This window comes from Salmo salar, chromosome 14 (assembly GCF_965601325.2).
Source record: "Salmo salar chromosome 14, fSalSal1, whole genome shotgun sequence".
NCBI classification, from domain to species: domain Eukaryota; kingdom Metazoa; phylum Chordata; class Actinopteri; order Salmoniformes; family Salmonidae; genus Salmo; species Salmo salar.
In genome coordinates this window covers 16,280,741-16,302,842 of record NC_138304.1, presented here as the reverse complement: position 1 = coordinate 16,302,842, position 22,102 = coordinate 16,280,741, and the positions used below count along the sequence as shown (strand labels likewise).

The 22,102-nt window shown below is 43.1% G+C and overlaps 1 protein-coding gene across 5 annotated transcripts in view; it reads right to left on the bottom strand.

Annotated features, from left to right (window-relative positions):
• Positions 1 to 22,102, bottom strand: part of LOC106568908 (cyclic AMP-dependent transcription factor ATF-6 alpha) — a 49,991-nt gene that overhangs the window by 27,646 nt on the left and 243 nt on the right. For 4 of the 5 annotated variants that reach the window (XM_014139710.2, XM_014139712.2, XM_014139714.2 and 1 more), the window contains exons 2-12: positions 21,494 to 21,591; positions 21,343 to 21,409; positions 20,879 to 20,958; positions 20,694 to 20,778; positions 20,220 to 20,423; positions 18,010 to 18,206; positions 11,021 to 11,206; positions 10,354 to 10,445; positions 8,335 to 8,514; positions 4,542 to 4,667; positions 3,910 to 4,033 (exon numbers count right to left, since the gene is read on the bottom strand). In XM_014139710.2, coding sequence (XP_013995185.2) covers positions 3,910 to 4,033; positions 4,542 to 4,667; positions 8,335 to 8,514; positions 10,354 to 10,445; positions 11,021 to 11,206; positions 18,010 to 18,206; positions 20,220 to 20,423; positions 20,694 to 20,778; positions 20,879 to 20,958; positions 21,343 to 21,409; positions 21,494 to 21,591 — 1,439 coding nt within the window. The remainder of the gene's footprint in view (positions 1 to 3,909; positions 4,034 to 4,541; positions 4,668 to 8,334; positions 8,515 to 10,353; positions 10,446 to 11,020; positions 11,207 to 18,009; positions 18,207 to 20,219; positions 20,424 to 20,693; positions 20,779 to 20,878; positions 20,959 to 21,342; positions 21,410 to 21,493; positions 21,592 to 22,102) is intronic. The other variant, XM_014139711.2, reaches the window with a different exon arrangement.

Sequence of the window (22,102 nt, the reverse complement as noted above, 5' to 3'; positions counted from 1 at the left end):
ACTGTATTGTTGGTTAAGGGCTTGTAAGTAAGCATTTCACGGTAAGGTCTACACCTGTTCGGCGCATGTGACAGAATCTGAGAGCGGCATTACTCACGAACAGCTTGAGTTTGGTATTCAGCCTGACTGTATGATGTCCAGTCTGTATCGTAGATTTCACTCCCCTTTTCACCTGAAATATCCCTCCACCTCCTCCAACTATGCGTGCTAGCCTCATTCCCATGGGACTGGAAGAGTGGAGCGAAGAGGTTTTCAAGACACACTCTGCGACAAAATCTGGCCTGACCTGGTAAGACACTCAAGTCTAATATTCCAAGTGATATCACAGGAAATATGACAACAAACATTATGTCCACTTTTTCCCCTTCTTTCCACACGGCAGGTTGGTAAGGATAGAGAGAGAGGAAGGTGGAGAGAGAGTTACAGATGGTTGTGATTCGTCCAACGTGTAGAGGGCTCTCCAAGCCTGTGCTTTACCGTGCGTTTCGTGGAGCACAGTGGGGGTTTTCAGCTGCACTGTAATAAACGTACAGTCTGGAGGTTCACCTCTGCCCTGCACTTTACTGGAATGAAATAGTCAGCCCTTCTAGCTTCTTCAAAGGACTTGTATCGAACAGACTGCTTCTCATCAAATTATACTGTAGGTTCAAAGTGGGAACCCAGGAAAAAAAGGGCATCAAGGACATCAAAGCGCTAAAGAGGTGCCAATATTCTGCAAAACTAGGATAAATAAAATCTCCAGGTCGGAGAGATCACAGTTCTCTATTGTTAGCCTCTCTTCAGCTCGTTCTGCTGCAGGTAGAGGAACATGCATAGGGGTTTTCCCAAAGGACAGGAAAGTCTGGAAGAGTTTAAAGTTTAAAACACATCCAAAGAAGTGCCATATGAAATCTGTTTCTCTGAGTCATATAAAAGAGTACCTTGAGAAGAGTTGATCACTCGCACTGTGTATGTCCTAGAGCCTATAAACTGTATATAACCAATGCAACAGGGCTCTAGACAAAAGTAGTGCACTTCATTGTGAGCAGGGTATCATGTGAGACACAGCCAGTGAGAAGAAAGGTCCAGGGTCTAGCACTGGGGGTTACGTGCGTGGGAGAGATGGTGGTAGATGTGCCTGTAAATAGTTTGGAACGGTCTGCTCCCAGTTTCCATCTGTTTGTGAGAGGTCTTAGCCTTGAGCACGAAACGCTGTACAACTCTCACTCCTACCTACCACGACGATCATCACAGAGAACTCACTAAACTTCCTGGAAGACCCAGAGGGTGTCATAAACAGCGCAAAACCTCTCCTTCCAATTAGGCAACCGACTTAAATATATCTTACACAGGAAGCTAGAAAAATGTGTAATCTTCTCAAAATCAAAATTCCAAGCTGTCGATTTCTGAGTGGATAGACTATTCTAGGTATCTAAAGCAAGCTAAATCAGCCGTCTGAGATTGACCTGGTTATCATTTGCGTCCCATGTCAACTAATGTTAGTGGCACCATTTCTTTGGGTGGCTTCACTAGTATGTTAACACTTCATGAAGACAGGGTTAAAAGCGTTATGTGAACTCTCTCAACCAATGTTAACCCTTTACACTTGTACCCGTAAACGGTTGAATTGGAATGCAGCGGCTGTACAGCAACATGCTACACATGACATCAGAGCTCAGGCTCTGCGATGGGTTTTGACTGACAGACGTTCTGAACTTGAGCACATCGCTCGACAAGAAGTTGCTCCCATCCCTCCCGCGCGTGTTGTTGTTGTCAGGAACGAGGGAAATGCTGTAAATTAAGAGGACTCTATATATTTTTGAAAGATGAGACGTTGAGGATTCTAATAAATTGTGCTCGGATGTCATGCATGCAAGCCAAGCACCCGTTAGTCAAAATGTGCGCTTTTCCATATCATAAAACTCCTGACATATACAGTGTCAATGTTTATGATCACTATGTTTGATGTAGAGTTACAAGTTGACATGGTGTCATACCCTTGGTGATTTGAACCAGAACGAACCTTTTTTTGTCTACTTTGAAGAACATTTGCAGCGGCACACGCACCTGAATGCACTCGTGACTCCTTTCTATGGGCACCATAATAATGATCCATTTCCCTGAATTGTGTGAAAGCCTAACACCGTCATATCATATTTAATCATTCAGCCAGTCGTGTTGGCAATAGAACAAGCTTATGCTGCACCTTTCAACACATTCTTCCAGGAATATTCTTATGTTACTGAATGTATTTTCAGATGTCGTTATCGACAAACGCGCGCGAAAAGTACAGTAAATGTAAAATGCAGATAAAAATCAACAGTTTAATGTTTGTATTCAATCTTGTGTCAGGTGAACTGTCGTGTTTTGGTGTAATAAAATCTCCAAACTGCTACCTTTCAATTGCTACCATGGTAATGCACATGCTTTTCATATTTCTTCTGTAAGAAACATTCCAATGTATCCCTATCCATATAGGCCGATTCCCACTAGTGTAAAAGGTTCAAACAGCCAAGCACTCAAATTCACATGATTTAGCTTCTAAGTGGGACCAACCTTTAGGACTACATTTGTGGAGCTATCTAGCTCCTTTATAGATCGCAGCCCTCTCCCCCAACTCAGTCTGTATAATGCTGTAAAGCGGCTAAAGGAGCCTGTAAAACGAATGTAATGATTTAGCTCCTCACATTCTGAAGCAGCATACTTGACTCACTGGGTTCAAATGGAAGTCAGTCTAAAACTAAAACAAAAAATACGGTCTATAGCAGTCTTCAAACCTCTCTATTTAGGCTGTCATAAATGACACATAACAAAACAAGCAGAGGCTGCTGATCCGACTTACCCGGACCATTCTTCCTGACAGCTTAAGGTCCTGAAACTTCTGCACACATGTGCTATATTCTCTACTTCCTGGCAGTGGTCTCTGCTCGGAGAGAACTGGCTACTCTAGCGAACGGTGGTCGTTTGAATAAAGTTAGATCAAAGCTGAGTCAATGTCTGCGAGATCACATTGGGATAGTATTTTACAGAACCGAATACAATAGCGTAGTATGACAAAACACCACCTCGTTTCTGATGAGATTTTACGATGATTGTGTGAATAGTCGCATTTGTCGCTCATGTGGCCAAAACTCAACCAAACAAAATATGTGTTTTGATTGAAACGAAGCACAGGCAGGCTATGCTACAGTTTGTTAACGCCACCTGCTCTACAATTCGCTCACTACATCATTCAAAACACCGTAGGCTACTTGAAACAACACTGCATAACTGTAGAAATCTAAATGCATTTCCCCATGAAACTGATATGGATCAAATGGTTGGTATGCAGACGCTTTTTGGACATTTAACTGGTAAAACATGAAGAATTGTCATTCAAGATTGACAAGTGGGAAATGGGAAGGGGGGGGTTATAGCAACAAGTCTTATAGCAAAACAAAGTCAAATGCCATCAACCAATATCAGCATCTAACATAAGAGAAAGGCTTTATAACCGTAAGTTCAATTTCGTTATTACCTATAACAACAAAAACACAAATATTTAGCTATTAGCCAAATTGAGTCAGATGTTGGCAGCTGTGACCTCATTACAAGAACAATACACATATTGTCACTAAACTGTTTATGTTCCTGTGGCCAGCTCTATTAAACGGGTCGTCATGGAGAGCCGTCTTGACACGGGCCTGAAACCCGAAACCTCTATTGGAGTAGACATCGGCCTACATACTGACAGTTTAAATATCATCTGAGGTACTGCTTAATAACCTGTCCGGAAAAATATGCAATGACCATTACGGACGTTTGATCACACTTTAAAACATCTCATTATTTGGGCCATGGGACCTGACCAGGGAAAACCAACAACCTAGTTAGTATAGCTTTTTCGCTGTTTTGTAGACAAGCAGGTCATAGAAGAGTCGTCTAACCTACCAGGACAGTTTTGGTTGTGTGCTGATCTGTTGTTGTATGTCTGGACTGATCAGTGGTAGAGCGTGTGGACTTGGTTCTCTCCTCTTCGTGTCGATGAACCCAGCCTCGCAAGTTCTGAGTCAGACTGGATTACAGGGGAAGAAGGAATATTCAGATTGAAGTTAATAAAGTATGGCTTCTATGTAAGACCTGTTGAAGGCAGCTGCTGGCTTTCATATGAACCTCATCCCTCTCAAATGATGACGGCGTAGAAGACTGAGTGAGTTTCACAGTTCCAGCCACCTTTTCATTCCACTGTGACGGCGTCAAAATGACTGGTGAAGAGTTTGGTCTCATGAGCAGCCAACATGGCTCACACATTACAGTCTAGTTAGCAGTGGGAAAGACAAAGGCTAGCTCTACAGAGAGTACTGAGAGGACTCATTCATACTCAATTCAGGTAGGTAAATACGGTGAGTTCAATATGGAATTGTATTCTGAAATCGAGGTACCCTAGTCTTACCTAGCCAGATGTTCTAATCTTGCTTCTATACTGGTGGTCGAGACAAGCAGGCTGGAAGACTGAGGCTAAGTAGAACCAAATTCTCGGCTGTTAGTAGGCTACTAATCAGATGGACTTGGTTAGTACTGACCGGAGGGACTTGGACCTGGAGACAGGAGAGTGGGGTTGGCAGGGGGGCGAGGAAGGTGACCCAAACAGGAGAGGCTCCTTCTTGACCACAGCTAGAGCCATCTCCTCTGGAGTATAATCCTCCCACCTATAGCACGGAGAGGGGAGAGAGAGAGGGAGGTGAGGGGAGGAAGAGAGGAATGTAGGTAGGTAAGGCGAGAGAGGGAGGTAGGTAGGTAAGGCGAGAGAGGTAGATAGGTAAAGGGAGAGAGAGAGATTAATCAACACCTCATCGACAACACATTCACCTTCCCTCTGTGATCTCATTGTGATCCAGCTGCTGATATGCTTCTGTACTGTGGGTTTTCCTTGTGGCCTAAGGACTGGGATATTAACCGGAACAATCAGTCACTTACTCTGGACGTCCAAAGTGTTCATCAATTCTAAACGAGCAGCTGATTCACATCTGGAACAAACAACACCTCAGATGACTTGAAAGCCAAACATTTCCCCTTAGTTGATGAATTAGGTCATAAATTAAAGAAGGGGGTTACGTTGAGTCCTACGCATTGACCTGCAACAATAACCTGCAGAGCCAGTGGCTTCATCTTCATGCAAGCACACACACACACGTTGGACTGGATGTCTACTGGAAACGGTTTGATAAATCGTCTGTTCCCGACATCTGTGTGGAACTTCCACTTCAAAACCTGGTGACCAGATGAATGAGCCCTTGGCTCCAGACCAGAAGGACACAATAGGGTAGAGAATGCGGGCATCAAAATGGTCCATTAGCCCAAACAAAATGCAGTATTGTGTATATGTTCTATAGCCTAGTCCCAGATCTGCTCATGCTATGTAGCCTCCTATGATGACGAGGCTATATGTTCTACGACTTCTCATATGGAATGGCCGTTACCACACAGTTTGAGTTAGCCTAGCACTGTACTATCATCTACTCAAAGCAGGCTATTTGCAGGAGGTGATGCAGTACTTTGTAGCAGGCAGCTGGACACATGGGGACGACCAGTGGTGACTAAAATTAAACTGGTCACTAAAAAGACACCCCTAATAATACTATTTTGTTGTGCACTGCTTGTAACACTCCAATTCAACCCACAGATTTTTCACCACAGAATGATGTCTAAATAAGGTAAACATTCATGAGTCCTGTATAACAGCATGTAAATATTATCAACAAGATAAAATGAGCACTCTCAATCCCCCCCCCCCCCCCCCCAAAAAAGCAGGGCTGGAAATAGATGCTTAGTCAAACAGAAACAACTGATCAAATCCTCTACAGTTCTGGTTTTTTTTAGACAGAATTAAGTGCTCTTGGATGCCTCTGATTCTACTCCAGAAGCCTGGTAAAACACTTGAGTGTACCTACTTCTCTTCAATTCAATATTATTCTTTTTTTACTCATCTTATTCCTGGTTCGTGAGCATTTTTCCAAGATAGAGATGTGGCTTTAAAGCATAGGTGAAATTGCCACGGGGATGGGGGGGGGGGGGGGTATAGAACAGTGCAAAATGTTTTCAAATGCAGGAAGTTAGTTTTCCAACAAACCAAAAATGTTTTGTTTGTTTATTTTTGGGTTGTGGGGCCCCCTGGAGGTAGGTGTTCCCCAGAACATAGCAGGGATAAGGTAACAGGAATGCCACATGGTACAAAGACTATTCATGGCTGGAATATTCACAAAACCAGGACTTGCCAGTTGTTTTGTACGCAGACCCTTTTCACTACACAATGCCCCTCAATCTGCCTTTACTTACCTCTCTGGTTTTGCTAACTAGAAAAAATATATCCTAGAATTGCCCGATTTCAGTGTGTCACTCAACCTCATCCAAGCCAGCACTGGCCTTGCAGTCAGGTGTGTATGTAAGCCAACTTTGGAGCCCAGCCTGGAACCAATTACGTCAACCCTCAAGCTTCGGTAACAGTAAGTGAAATATTACTCCTGGACTAATTTACAGTTTCAATGGAGACTCTCCCCTGACTCTCTCTTTCTCCCAGTCTTTTCAACAGGCAATCAGCCAGTCCTTAGTTCAACTTAGACCACATTGAACCCTGAGGTGTCCCAGTGTCAGTGACTATATTTATTTAATATTCATTGAAATATATCTTAAATGACAGCTGTTTGTTAGACTGAATATCAGGACTTTAAATATACTGGAAGGTTTATTTTTAGCTCAGCCCCCCAAGTGTATGCCTTCCACTTGTAAACTATGAAAACTACAAAACGTGATAGTTAATGTATGATCAACTTAGTAGATTATATCCTATGTAAATATTAACGTGCATCATTACAATAGTACTCAGTCTTTATCTTTTGTGTCTTCTTAATATTTGCATTGAAATACCGTCATTAATGATGGTGAGGACTTATCTTTCCACTTATGCTTCCACATACTGCTTTCAAAATATCCCTCAAGAGAGGCATAATAAGTAATGTCAAACTGTGTAGAATTGCAGAAAATGCATTTAAAAATGTTTTTACAAATTCTGGGCGGGGGGGGACCCCCAGACCACACGTCTACTGTTCCCCCAAGATCTACACCACAATTTCTCCCTTGCTTTAAAGATGGAATCTGCATTAGGATAAACAGCGCCACAAATGGACGTGCCTTTGTTGTTTTGGTTCTGTTGATAAAACAGAGTGACGTGTCAAGCAGCGTGCTTACAAAAATTGCAGTACATATTCTGCTGTTCTATCGCACGTGCAATGATGTCCGAGGTACAATTTATTAGATTTTTTTTAAAGAGTTTGTTGTTTGCCTTTACTACTTTGTTGTTGTAATATCCCAAATGGACGTGGAAGTTTCACCAATTAACAAATCCAGCTTTAAAGCCTATCAATCTAAGCCTGTGCGTGATCTGGCCGATGGTGTGTAAAATAGTCGAGTTCCTGTCAGCGTGCATGCAGGATTTGGTTATTCTGGGAACCAAGATTATGTGAATTGTGAGATAATTGACAATTGTAAAGAGTACCTGAACACCGAAAACACTTATGCAACCTCACACCTCTAGTTGATTTTCCATTAGTCCATAAAAACAGCAAAGTACTTCTGATGTGGAACATACTGAGGCAAGAGAAGACTGGGTCCGTTTCCAATGAATTAACGAGCCTAGGGTGTACCCCAGACATATGATTACAGTAATTTACATTCCCGTACAGTAAGAGCATCCCATCTACTTACTTAAGTCATTCTTCAGGCTCTGGTAAATGAGTGTCTCGAGACAGGCTCTGCCAGAACACTGAGGTACAATCACAAGTCAGTGAGAGACTTAGCAGGAACCATTGGTTCTCGTTGATACATAACAGGGCATCACGATTCTTACAGGGCTAGAGTGCTGTGCTAAGGCTTCTCTGGTGCTACTTATCCTTATATGAGAAGGAACCACCTGGTGTAAGACTGTGTGGAACAAATTGTTAAAGATGAGGTTTCTAAATCATTGCGGGCAGGAAATGACAGAAGTCCAATACAAACCGATAATGAATCAGTTTGCCATGGCAGCAGACCGCATTTAGAAGCAATTCAAAGGGGGAGAAAAAAACAAAAAAACAAATATGCGTAAAATTAAAAGAAACTCCTGGGAACCAAAAATTGGGTAACTATGCGTTCAGTTACAGGGGTAGTGTGTGTGTGTGTGTGTGTGTGTGTGTGTGTGTGTGTGTGTGTGTGTGTGTGTGTGTGTGCACACACTGTATATTTGTGTGTGTGTGTGTGTGCATGTAAGAGAGAACATATGTATAAACAGTATTATAAGTATATTGAGTCAGGAGACCCTCATGTTCATGTTGTGTTAATTACCTGTCCTGGGATTGGTGGGATTGTGGGTACTGGGCATCCAGGGGCTCCAGTGGGGACTGGGGGTCTGGTGTTTCCTCCCCTCTCCTCTGCTGTTGGTCGGGGGAGAAGCTGAGCAGATGTCGGCTGCTTTGTGGCTTCCCAGTGGACAGGCTGGAGTTGCTGGTCTCTGACTCCCACACACTGAGACCAGAGGGACAGGGCAGGGCCTTCAGTTACACAAGCCAGGCCAAACACAGCAAGAACAACATGGACTAACACACACACACGTTGATCTGAACATTATTAGACTATTAGAGCATTTCCCTTTAAGGACAGAAATGTTCTGCAGTGAATCAGTCACACAAATACACACACACACACACAAATACACACACACACACACACACACACACACACACACACACAGTGGTTTAAGCCATTACAAGGATCAAATTTCTTTTCCAATTTGACATTTTGATGGTAACTTAGTGTTTAATTTGTTATGAATCCATAAAGGCTCATTTTTATCAAAATCGTCAAAATGCCTACACAAGTATGAAACAACCAACGGGCGATGAAGACAAGAGGAAGAGTGATCTGAACAACAGATCAGGAAGCAGAGCATTGGTTATAGTGGCCCGACTACAGACCGAAAACCACACAGAGCTTCACGTGGCGTAGGAGAGGGAAGGCACTCTTGGCTAAACCACACAAACACACACACACACACACACAAAAAGACACACGGCCACCCACCCACAGCGAGAGAGTGAGAGAAAGAGGATAAAGCGTGTGGTCTCCAACTCGAGCCAAAACAATACCAGACACTACAGATCTGAGAGCAGTGTTCAACACAAAGACACACGTCGTCGGGCTCCTTATATAGACAAGTTGTGCAGCAGTATCAAATGAAAACAGTTACAAAAAAAATTCAAAAATACGTAAACCCCTCGAATTCCTGCAAATGAAAACCAAACGTGGGAGTGAAAAAAAAGACTCAACTCAGCAGCAGGAACTTATTCATTGAAAAAAATTTGACTTGAGCTATGACTGGAAACACTGGTGCTGTTTTTATTAAAACTAGTCTCACCACGAGCCGGAAACATTAGCGAAAGTTCGCTCAGCTCCTGACCGGGGTTTACTGAACAAATACTTGTGAGAGGATTTAAAAGGGACATGTCCATTCAGAACGGAGTGGTAGAATACATTTAGAGTCTAAAAATGAATAAGCATCTGCAGGCTGTTTCTCTGAACCAGCCGGATGGCGTGGAAGGGAAGCAACGCTCCCACATTCTTAGTTCTGGGAAGCTTGAGCATATGGAAAACTCAGAGCCCCTCTCCTCTCCCGACTCTCATCCAACTTTCCAAAGCCTTCCTTCGTGAGGGACTTTTTTTTGGGGGGGGGATGTGGCCTTTTTTCCGAGACATTGGGGGGAAACGCCTAATTTATAAGGCATGTTGGTGAATTATCAAACTCTGGACATAGCAAAGAGCTGACTGACTGACATAAAAGCCACCCATTGATAGATCATTCATTTGCATGGATGATCATATGTGAATGTGGTTGACGTTAAGTCTGGAAACTGGAGGAGAGAGACTCAAACACATTGGTTGTGACATATACTACAGTGACACACTGCATGAGGGCTTGTGGAGGGTTGTCGTGACACACTGCATGAGGGCTTGTGGAGGGTTGTCGTGACACACTGCATGAGGGCTTGTGGAGGGTTGTCGTGACACACTGCATGAGGGCTTGTGGAGGGTTGTCGTGACACACTGCATGAGGGCTTGTGGAGGGTTGTCGTGACACACTGCATGAGGGCTTGTGGAGGGTTGTCGTGACACACTGCATGAGGGCTTGTGGAGGGTTGTCGTGACACACTGCATGAGGGCTTGTGGAGGGTTGTCGTGACACACTGCATGAGGGCTTATGGAGGGTTGTCGTGACACACTGCATGAGGGCTTGTGGAGGTTTGTAGTGACACACACACACACACACACACACACACACACACACACACACACAACACCAGTGCTCACCTTATGGGACCCGTGTTGAGCACGAAGAAGACCAGGACGACCATAAGACACACAGCCCGTCTCTTTGGAGCCGTCACCTTCAGAACAGTGTTCTGTGGAGAAAGAGACCAATCGACTGATTTCACCTAGCTGGATCTACGCAAGCTATGCATTGGCACAAGCATTCACCTATCGAATCATGCTAGATCAGTGATTACTTCAATTAAATTAATCAACCCTTAGCGCCTTGCCCCTATGCACTTGCGGAGATCCAAGAGGATTGGATAGGTGTTAACAATGTGGCAAAAATTCCCTCTCGCTTACCATAGGCCAAGGTGGGGTTACTGCCATATTGCTTAATGCTTCACCTATGAATTCCTCTGAAATCTGATCTTGTCCTATCAGATCCAAAAAGTGATCAAGGGATTGATCAAGAGCACAAGGGACGAAGCACCTTCCTGGAATTAAACACATCCCTGCTCTCCGTGCCTGTCTGCGCCGGTGGCACCGTTCAAATACCTTCAAAAATGCAACCCTTCTTAAGACAATCACTGATATGTAAATGAGTGAAAAGGTCAAGTCATGGTTTCCACCCCATTGTTTCCACTTATGTTTTAGATCTGTGGTTTTCTCAAGCTAAGAAGGAAAGGTTAAATTTGAAGGTGTTCAAACCCAGGCCGTCCCTCACCTCAGTGAGAAGTCTGTCCAGCTCGGTCCTAAGGGATCCGTTCTCCTGGAGCAGCCTCTGGTTCTCACACAGTGCCCCCCTGAGACGGGCCTCCAGAGCCTGCTGGACCTCTTTCCTCCTCAGCCTGGACAGCGTGGCCGAGTCACGGTTCTTCACCATCCTCTGCTGCCGCCGCACCACACACGCCTGGACAGGTGGAGAAGGAGGGACTGATATAATAAATGTGACATGGTTACAGTTCAAAGTTACCGCACATATTCAGCATACAGTTGAAGTCAGAAGTTTATATACACCTTAGCCAAATACATTTAAACTCAGTTTTTCACAATTCCTAACATTTAATCCAAGTAAAAAGTCCCTGTCTTACGTCAGTTAGGATCACCACTTTATTTTAAGAATGTGAAATGTCAGAATAATAGTAGAGAGAATGATTTATTTAAGCTTTTATTTCTTTTGTCACATTCCCAGTGGGTCAGAAGTTTACATACACTCAATTAGTATTTGGTAGCATTGCCTTAAAATTGTTTCACTTGGGTCAAATGTTTCGGGTAGCCTCCCACAAGCTTCCCACAATAAGTTGGGTGAATTTTGGCCCATTCCTCCTGACAGAGCTGGTGTAACTGAGTCAGGTTTGCAGGCCTCCTTGCTCTCACAAGCTTTTTCAGTTCTGCCCACAAATCTTCTATGTGATTGAGGTCAGGGCTTTGTGATGGCCACTCCAATACCTTGACTTTGTTGTCCTTAAGCCATTTTGCCACAACTTTGTAAGTATGCTTGGGGTCATTGCCCATTTGGAAGACCCATTTGCGACCAAGCTTTAACTTCCTGACTGATGTCTTGAGATGTTGCTTCAATATATCCACATAATTGTCCTCCTCATGATGCCATCTATTTTGTGAAGTGCACCAGTCCCTCCTGCAGCAAAGCACCCCCACAACATCATGCTGCCACCCCTGTGCTTCACGGTTGGGATGGTGCTCTTCGGCTTGCAAACCTCCCCTTTTTTCCTCCAAACATAACAATAGTCATTATGGCCAAACAATTCTATTTGTGTTTCATCAGACCAGAGGACATTTCTCCAAAAAGTACTATCTTTGTCCCCATGTGCAGTTGGAAACCATAGTTTGGCATTTTTATGGCAGTTTTGGAGCAGTGGCTTCTTCCTTGCTGAGCGGCCTTTCAGGTTATGTCGATATAGGACTCCTTTTACTGTGGATATAGATACTTTTTTACCTGTTTCCTCCAGCATCTTCACAAGGTCCCTTGCTGTTGTTCTGGAATTGATCTGCACTTTTTGCACCAAAGTACTTTCATCTCTAGGAGATGAGCGGTATGACGGCTGTGTGGACCCATGGTGTTTATACTTGCATACCATAGTTTGTACAGATTAACGTGGTACCTTCAAGCGTTTGGAAATTGCTCCCAAGGATGAACCAGACTTGTGGAGGACTACAATTGTTTTTCTGAGGTCTTGGCTGATTTATTTTCAGCAAAGTGGCAATGAGTTTGAAGGTAGGCCTTGAAATACAGCCAAAGGTACACCTCCAATTGACTCAAATTATGTCAATTAGCCTATCAGAAGCTTCTAAAGCCATGACATCATTTTCTGGAATTCTCCAAGCTGTTTGAAGTCACAGTCAACTTAGTATATGTAAACTTCTGACCCACTGGAATTGTGATACAGTGAATTATAAGAGAAATAATCCGTCTGTTTTCAATTGTTGGAAAAATTAACTGTGTCATGCACAAAGTAGATGTCCTAACCGACTTGCCAAAATTATAGTTTTTTAACAAGAAATTTGTGGAGTGGCTGAAAAACGAGTTTTAATGACTCCAACCTAAGTGTATGTTAACTTCCGACTTTAACTGTACATACAGTATGTGGTCCACATGAGAATCAAACCCACACCAACTCACAAACACCATGCTTAACTCCACCTATTCAGAACAAACATCAACAATTCAAAGTGGATGTCCGCAACACAGCCGAATCCAAAGATGATATGATACGAGTACATTGGCCTTGGCATGCAGATGGCATTGGCTGTGTGTTTACAAAACCAAATCTGGTGACACCAGACATAAACCATATCCGGCAGTAAACCCTTTTGGACGCCATCTTGACTGCTCAGACAGAGCAGGCTATTTGTTTGTCTAACACAGCACATCACACTCAGTCACATACTCACTCAATAAAACCCAACAGGTGCAGCTGCTGTGAAAGGTGGAAAAAGTGACCCGGAATCATCAATTACAAGCTGATAATGACTCCAGCATGTTTCCCCAGAACGGACCTCATACGTCCTAACTTCACGCACGCTCGCACACACACAGCCTTTTTCCATGTCTGAGTGGGCTGGGAGCTGGACGGACATTGTTAGGACGCTGACATAATTAATGGTGGGATTATTTAAGGACGACTATCCAGGGAGAGAGAGAAGGGGACAGGACATTCTCGGTGTTAAATAATGACCCATAGAGGAATGCTCTTGCAATGTTTTAGGAAAAAACTAAATATGATTCAATGAAACAGGATAAAGCACACAGGTTAGGCCTAACAGCTCCATTTTATTTTTAGAAGGCAGACAGCCATTGTTTACGTAAACTCAGAGCCAGACACTCACAGTCTAGTAACTGGCATACATTCTGTTGTCCTCCAATGCCCTCTCGGAGTCTTTCTACCACTGAGCCACAGACCACAGGAGAACCCTGCTATTGCATTTCAACTGCTTTGTCTGCTGCAGCCCATTTCTGAGGCCATGCTTCATAGCATTTCTAACAGCACAGATTTCAGGGCTATGCAAATTCAGACCACACTTTTTTAATTGGTCTCCGTTGACGGGGGAACCCTGCCATTGGCGACGTCTTGGGAAAATCGAAAAATGCAGGTCTGGTTACCCAATAGTGGGGTTGGGTGTACGTGTCCTGCAAGGGGAAAATGATACCCTGCCTTTAGTAACTACTACATTGCCAACAGTACAAACTCCCCCTCCTCCACAATGGTAGACAGTCAGCAATCTAGCACTTCATTGACTGAGTCGTAAACTGGGAGTCGGGAACATAATCTGAATAAGAGGCTGAAAATGACAATTATGTGAAACTATGAGTTGGCGCTCTCAAGAGATGTAGATTACAGCATGGTTGTTGATTGGAGGATGGGATGTTTGTTGTTGTTGATGTAAAACTCTGGACAGTGGGGGGGAATGGGGAAATCAGTAGTTTTTGTGTGGTGAGATAACATCAAGCTCAGACAGTATTGCTTTAAATTGCCCTAGCCATTTTTATGCAGTGCCTTTGTTTACAAACTCCTCCCAGACATGAGTGTGCATGCATGCACAAGCATGTGTTAATCTTAGAATTGGAATCTACATGTGAGGAATGTCAACTTGGTACTAGTAAAAAAATTGGTTTTAACAGTACCCAAAACCATCCAATGATTTTATTTTATCACAGGAAAAGAGCTACTGCGTACAGCAAATACTACAATGTGGGTTTGATTGGATTAAGCCATACACTACTGTACTGTACACAGACTTACAGTACAGTACATGAACAGTATTTCTTCAAAGATAGTGAATTACGTTCCAGCAAAGGCTTTTCGAGCGTTCTCCACCATGAGCCATACAAATGATCTATCTATCTATATATCTATCTAGCATCCCTACTGTACTAGTCTGTTCATTTTTCTGAATCAAGATATTTTTTTTTACTGCTTTTTGAAAACCATTCATCCTATTCCTTGGCCGTTGATTCCAGTTCCCAGGAGCATCTAGCAGACATTTTGGCAGGAAGTTGGCCCCCTAAATTACACTATGATTATCTAGCAGCGTCTTTACATAGCCTCCCCCTGCTTTGTAGAAGCACGGCCATAAATTGATATGAAATGTAATTCGTCAAAAACAGTACAGCCAAGCCAGTGATGCTAGTACAGTGCATTAAAACAACAAGGAACATGGATTATGTCAGTGAGAGGCTAAATTGGCAGTGGTAAAACTACAGGGTCCTACATAGATTACTGTATTGAGTCGCTTCATTTCAGCAAGCCATGACACCCACCATCTCAGATTGTTCCGAAATCGTTTCTGTTGTTAGAAACAGATAAGATTGGCACTCCTGAAACGTTATTTTGTTAAAATGTCATTTGATCTCGGAGAAGTTAAGTTAATTGATTGCACCCCCCAAAAATGGTCATCTTTAATATATAGGATCCAGATATTCAATAAATATAGTACCGAACATCCGATTTGGACCAAACTTCTTCCTAACAATGAGTAAGACATGAGGAATCCCCCCCCCCCCCCACCAAAAAAAAATCAAAAGCTACCCACAGAACTCCCACAATCCCATCCCAATCCAGCCCCAACAACCAGTATACAGTATCAGTTCTCTATGTTTGATAATATGAAGCTGCAGCTTGGAGTATTGCTTCTTCATACTATGTAATATATTCCCTGTGAATCTGTTTTTTCCCCGCCCTATTCAGAGAAATTTGTAATTGAAGTTGCTCGCATTATTTACCATAAAGTAGTGCACAAGTTCCAGGTTTTACCCATTGGATGCCGCAGTTCCAAAAAACATTACCAGATTCACAGGGAATACATTACATAGTATTGAGAAGCAATACTCCAAACCACAGCTTCATACTACTTGTCAAACATAGAGAACTAATACTGAATACTGGTTGTTGGGGTGGGATTGGCATGTGGTGTGGGGGTCCATGGGTGGCTTTTGATTTCTCATGTCTTACTCATTGGTAGGAAGAAGTTTGGTCCAAATCGTATTTGGGTACTACATTCATTGACTATAATCTGAAACCTATACATGTTAATAGCCAATTTGGGTGACATCAATTTGCCTAATTTCTGAGATCAAATTATATTTCAACAAAATAACAACAGAAACGATTTCAGAACAATTCGAGATGGTGGGTGTCTAAATCCTCTTTCTTGTGCTTACCTTTTTGGAGAGTAGCTTCCAGCATTGTGTTCTGGTTTATTCCATGATTTATTCACTCAAATTAAATGCACACAGTGGGGACACATCTAGCCTAAAGTCATATCTTACTCCAGTCAGCATATGTGCTCACTCAACAAGCCTGGGTCTGCCCAGTGTCCATCCAGACATCAGGAGGGAGGTGGGAGTCATCAAGAGATATGGGTGTCTACTGCCTGGGGGGGCTTGGTGGTCCCAGACAGGTGGAGGAGGGATGAGGCTGGTAGTTAGGAGGACAAGGCCGCTTTAAAACCCACAGGACCTGAGAGTGGTCAGACAGAAATGGAGCACCTGGATTTTTACTGTGGTAACACTTACCTGGAGGAGTTAGGCTCACGGATGGAACATGTTGTCTCACGGATGGAACATGAGTAGAGTGATGTGGTCTGTCCTTACGTGGTTGGTAAGTTAAATATTTATAACATCAACATTTTGCAGCCTAAAATAGGTCAATAACATGATGTGGTGAGGAGAGATTAGAAACATCTAAAACAATGTTTCCTTGTAACGTAGAACATATATCTAAAACGTATACCTGTCTCATAACAACTGGGATATTTCAGCTTGTTCTTAAAAAGTTCCCTCAAGTGAAGATATGTTTAGATTTGGCGTGTTGGCACTGTGTTGCGTCATCGCTGAGTAAATGTTAGTAGTACTGGGAATGGAGTGCTGGTGCCTGGTCGTTCATGTGACATAGGAAAGCCCCTCACATTAGGCTACTCACCCATTCCAACAAGGTGACATAAGGACAGCTGGGGTGACTGGTTTATTTAGCCTTGTCTTGAAGAAATAATAACGTATAACGGTTAACCACGGTTTGGGACCATGTGTAGCACTGTGGTAGTGAAAATTATATTGTTTGACTTTTCTAAAATTGAAGAAAGTGGATAAGCTAAATATAGAAGAATTTACAAATATCTTATTGTTAAGGAGGCCTGGAGTTTCTCCAATACAATTTCTAATTATTATGTCTGTGTTATGCTACAAAATTTGGGTTTTACAGTGGTAAAGCTTGGCAAAAATATTTCACCAATTAGTAGCCCTAGTAATTGCTATCGAGTTGTTGGCTCAGTCAGATTATTTACAAATTGTCAAACATGACTGGAAATTATGAAAATTAAATATTTATATAGTAGCTCAACAGAGACATAAAACTGTAAAAAAAAAAATAAAAAAAAAAATAACATTATTTCCTACTTCCTCAATATGATGGTGTTATTTTCAGACCACATCATGACCCTAGCTAAACACTTAGACAACTTCAGAGAATGAGAGGCTGTGATAGGTTGAGTTACATTTTGAATATATCAGGGCTAAGGGATGGTATTAGGTACAAGGCGAAGCCAGAAGCAACTGTCATGTTTTACCAGTGATGTCAACGATTGTTTTATCTCCTCTTTGGTTTAAAACAAGGAGATAAATCACCCATCTTCCTGTGGGCCTCCTTGTCCTTACTCTCTGGGCACAGCCACAGACAGTTAGTCCTTTCAAAAGACCCATTCAGACACTGTGCCCTGCTCAGGTTCCCAGGGGGTTAAAGGTCAAACACAATTGATTACCAGCCTTACATGAGCCCCCAGAATGGGAGGAGGAAGACTATGTCCTGTTCTCCCTGACCTGACGGTTGGTCCGTCAATGTAAGCAAACCCCCCCCCCCCCCCCACACACACACACAAAAGCCATCCTTGTCTTCTAGCAAGGCGACAAGCCATGACACAGCAAAATGCTTGCTTTTCAAAAAAGAATCCTGGCACTACATTCTGGCCATCACATAGCCACGGAAGCTTTGGAGATGGCTAACAGTTCTAACACATAGTGAGACTCAAAGAAGGTCTGGAATCAAACAGTTTCCTTTGGAAAATTGCCACAGGGTGTTCATCCAGCTCTTGGCTTTCATTTTGGATACTTAATTTCACTGCAATTAATTAGACTGAAGAAATTACATTTAATAGAAAGCAGACACACGGAGGTCAGATCCATTTCAATGTCAAACGTACCTCAGTGTCCACTGCTGTGCTGTGATAGGTCACCGTCATGGGATGGGCATGGCCAGAGAGGGCAGTGGTCCCGATGGTAACATGGGGGACAGTTGGCATGGTGACCACCTGGTTGGTGACAGCGAGGAGGGCAGGGGCTGGGGAAGTGATCTGGGGTCCAATCAACTGTTTCGGCTTGAGATGCATTGTGTGAACTGCTGATGACAAAGACCAGATGCAGAGTTAAGAAAGAGTTCAACCCTTCTGTCTGTCTGTTTTAGCCTTGTCCCAGACCTGGATTAGCTTTAGGCTATGGCATGACAGAGTAAGACGAGTTAAAGCACATGCAGATCTGAGACCAACCCATGTCCCACTGGGGCCTTTTCCACTCAAGAGTACATCACTGTAATAATTGATGGATTACCGTCATAGTAAACAGCATTTTCCAGCTCGGGAACATATACAATCACTCTTTACAATGCTCATCTCATACGATCAGGCCTGAATTCAGAAAGTATTACTTTTTTTCCTTCTTCCTAACCAGACTGTAGTTTTTTTTCTCACCCTCACCCACAATCACTAAGGATGTCTGGTCACCTGTATGGGTTATTGACCCCCCCCCAAAAAAACGAATCAACACCCCGGATCCATCCCACTCCATGTCCAGGGTCAGACTCTCGTTTAGTGCTGAGAGCCTGTCCCTCCCTCAGACCCCTTCAGTCCTCCGAGGACCCATTATCAAACAATGAAGCCCTGCCACAGTCACCTTCAAAGCCCTGGCTCTAGTGAAGTCTAATGGAGTGTAGTAGGGAACTGCAGAGGAGAACGCTCCCATGCTAGTTACTCTGTAATAACACAAGTAGCCCTAAAGTCCCACTGAGGTTAAAGTCTTTTAGTCGGGCCACTAATGGGCCACGACATTACTGTCTCAGAGAGAACATGGATGACTACTGTGAATAGGGACCATTGGAAGAGGTGAGTAGTTGTACTGATGACGTCAAAGCCTATATGACGGATGTATCTGTTTGATCATTGGAATATAAATTAGGGTTGATATGAACCAGTTGATATGAACCCTGACCTGTTCACCGGATGTGCTACCTGTCCCAGACCTGCTGTTTTCAACTCTCTAGAGATAGCAGGAGCAGTAGAGATACTCTGAATGATCGGCTATGAAAAGCCAACTGACATTTACTCTTAAGGTGCTGACTTGTTGCACCCTCGACAACTACTGTGATTATTATTATTTGACCCTGCTGGTCATTTATGAACATTTGAACATCTTGGCCATGTTCTGTTATAATCTCCATCCAGCACAGCTAGAAGAGGACTGGCCACCCCTCATAGCCTGGTTCCTCTCTAGGTTTCTTCCTAGGTTTTGGCCTTTCTAGGGAGTTTTTCCTAGCCACTGTGCTTCTACACGTGCATTGCTTGCTGTTTGGGGTTTTAGGCTGGGTTTCTGTACAGCACTTTGAGATATCAGCTGATGTAAGAAGGGCTATATAAATACATTTGTATGATATGAGTGTGCTTTGTGCTGACGTTCATGAAATATATGTTTTTAAACATTAATATTTCCACACAGTGGTTTTCAAGCTCTGTCCTTGAGGTTCCTGCAGGGTATACTCTGGTCATAAGCCGGACACTGTGTTTCTGTAATTGAGGAGGAGGCAGTAGCCTTCTTTGAACAAGAGACAACAGACTGAGGACATCTTGTGGTCAAGAGCCACATGTGCAGTCATAGAAGATACAAATGCATAGAACTGTTCCACTTTCATTTTGGATGATGAGTCGGCTTTTACTTTTCTTTCAAAATGCCACAATCAGGTATATAGACAACATGCACTTATCCACTTCAGATAGGGAAATGGGTCACTAGATCCATTTTGTTTTTAATTTGAGTCATTTAGCAGAAGCTCTTATACAGAGCGACTTACTGTAGTGAGTGCATACATCTTCATACTTTTGTCATACTGGTCCCCCGTGGGAATTGAACCCACAAACCTGACATTGGAAACGCCATGCTCTACCAACTGAGCCACACGGGAACAAATCAAAGGACTATTGGACTTCGAGCAAGCCAAATAACCTGAATTACTTCAGTGAATAAGACTCAGCAATATAGATGGACATTTTTGACAAAAAAAATTGCACATTTCTGAAATCACCGGTAAAGACATTTCATTGTATGAAGACAACACAAGCCTACAACAGAATGAACATTCTCTCACCAGTAGAGGGGGCAGTAGCATGAACAGTCACAGGTGGTGGTGCCTTGACCACTGAGACCACAGTCTGTAGGCCAACGGGCTGGATGACAATGGTCCTGGTTTTGAGAAAAGGGGCCACAGGCTGTGTTAAAGGGACAGAGGGGGGCGGTTTGGGCTGGATTGACACCCTCTGGGGTGGGTGGGCAGGTCGCTTGGTAGGCTTGGCTGGTAGGAAGAAAACAATACAATAAAAGATCAATAAAAAGAGCGTGATAATTACATTTGTCATTTTGAAGACGCTCTTATTCAGAGCGATTTACAGTAGCGAGTGGGATAAACTATAATATATAAACAGACAGGTTAAATGATTTTCTGAAGATAAAAAAAAAAAAAAGAGTCCAACATTTTGACATACACGACACCATATATCCACCATATTGTTACATATCAATGATTTATCATGAGTGTTTTGGCTGACCTGAAGAGACGTCTTACCTCTGGGAGATTGGCTGACCCGCTTGTGCATTTTCTTTCCAGGAGTGAGAATTGTCGGCAAAGGCTGCAAAGACACGGCATCCTCCTGCAGGTAGGGATGTGCATGCACAAGAGAGAAGTGAGTGAGACTAGTGAGTGGTTAGCCTTCTACTTAACACATAGTGTTATGTGAAGTGTAGACTTACTTTCAGAAACAGTGGTGACAGTGAGGAGGTATCACTGAGTGCTGATCCAGGTGATAGGGAGGACCCAGGAACTCCGACACCTGCAAACAAAACAATAGGAACTCAATCCAACTATCTGTCAGCAGAGGCATCACATTACAGTGTCTCTTCCTCTTTAACGTCCCGTGTGAATGAATAGTCATTCTACCCAACACAGTACAGGGGGTCTCACAGGTGCAGCTTTCCCATGCCAAAGACATCCACCTAATGTCTACTGACATGGGGGTGACCAGGATACGTAGAGGGACTGTGTGTGTGTGTACTGTATGTGATTTCTAATCTATTACCAGGAAGTCACAGGGTTCTGGGAGGGTTTCTGACAGTTGTCTTCACTTACTTTGCCTTGGCATGGGGCCAACAACCCAATCTTGAGTCATGGCTGTTATAGGTTAACTGAAAGTGACGCAATGCTGGTGATTTTTTACCTGTGCAGCAAGCGTCAGTATCTCCACTGGTGAAGGATCTCCATTGTAACAGATTAATGTCATTCACCTGAGAAAGGTGCAGTCTTGTTAACTGTCACACAGTAGGATAATAACACATAGCATTACATAGAGGGGAAATATGTTGCATTACCTCTTTCAGTGCTATTTCATCATGTGGTGTGAACTCAAATTCTTGAAGGAGTTCATCTGCATCACTTAGGTTCTCAAGTTCTTCAAACAAGTTGATGTCTGTAACAATGTTGCAGGAGGAAGAGATCCGTGAAATATTACAAAGTCGCTAATTATATATGTTTCAAGGTTGCAAAAGATTATTCAAAGTTTCCAAAGTAGCTTCAATACATTCAAAGATGCAGCAAGATGGAGTGAAAGTTGCTTATGGCCATTTCAGTCAAAACGTTGGGTTTGTACTGCTGAGTATGAGCATCAAAGCGTATGTTATATATTGAACACAGCAGTGATTGAATTGGGCATGAGCTCACCGAAGCCGAATACCGGCCCTTCAAATGATCTACTGTTTGAGCCCCTGTTCCTCTTATAGAATATTGTCTCAAAAGTATTGTGGAGCTCCTGCACCTAAATGTAAACAGTACCGGCACCTATTTCATTCCAAGTCAAGCAGTGGAATACGTACACGGTTTAATGATACTGTTAGGTGGCATCTCATTTACTGACAGTCAATGAAGTTGCACGCAATGATGTATAGGGTTTATACACATCATTGGTCGCATGTAGCTAGCGT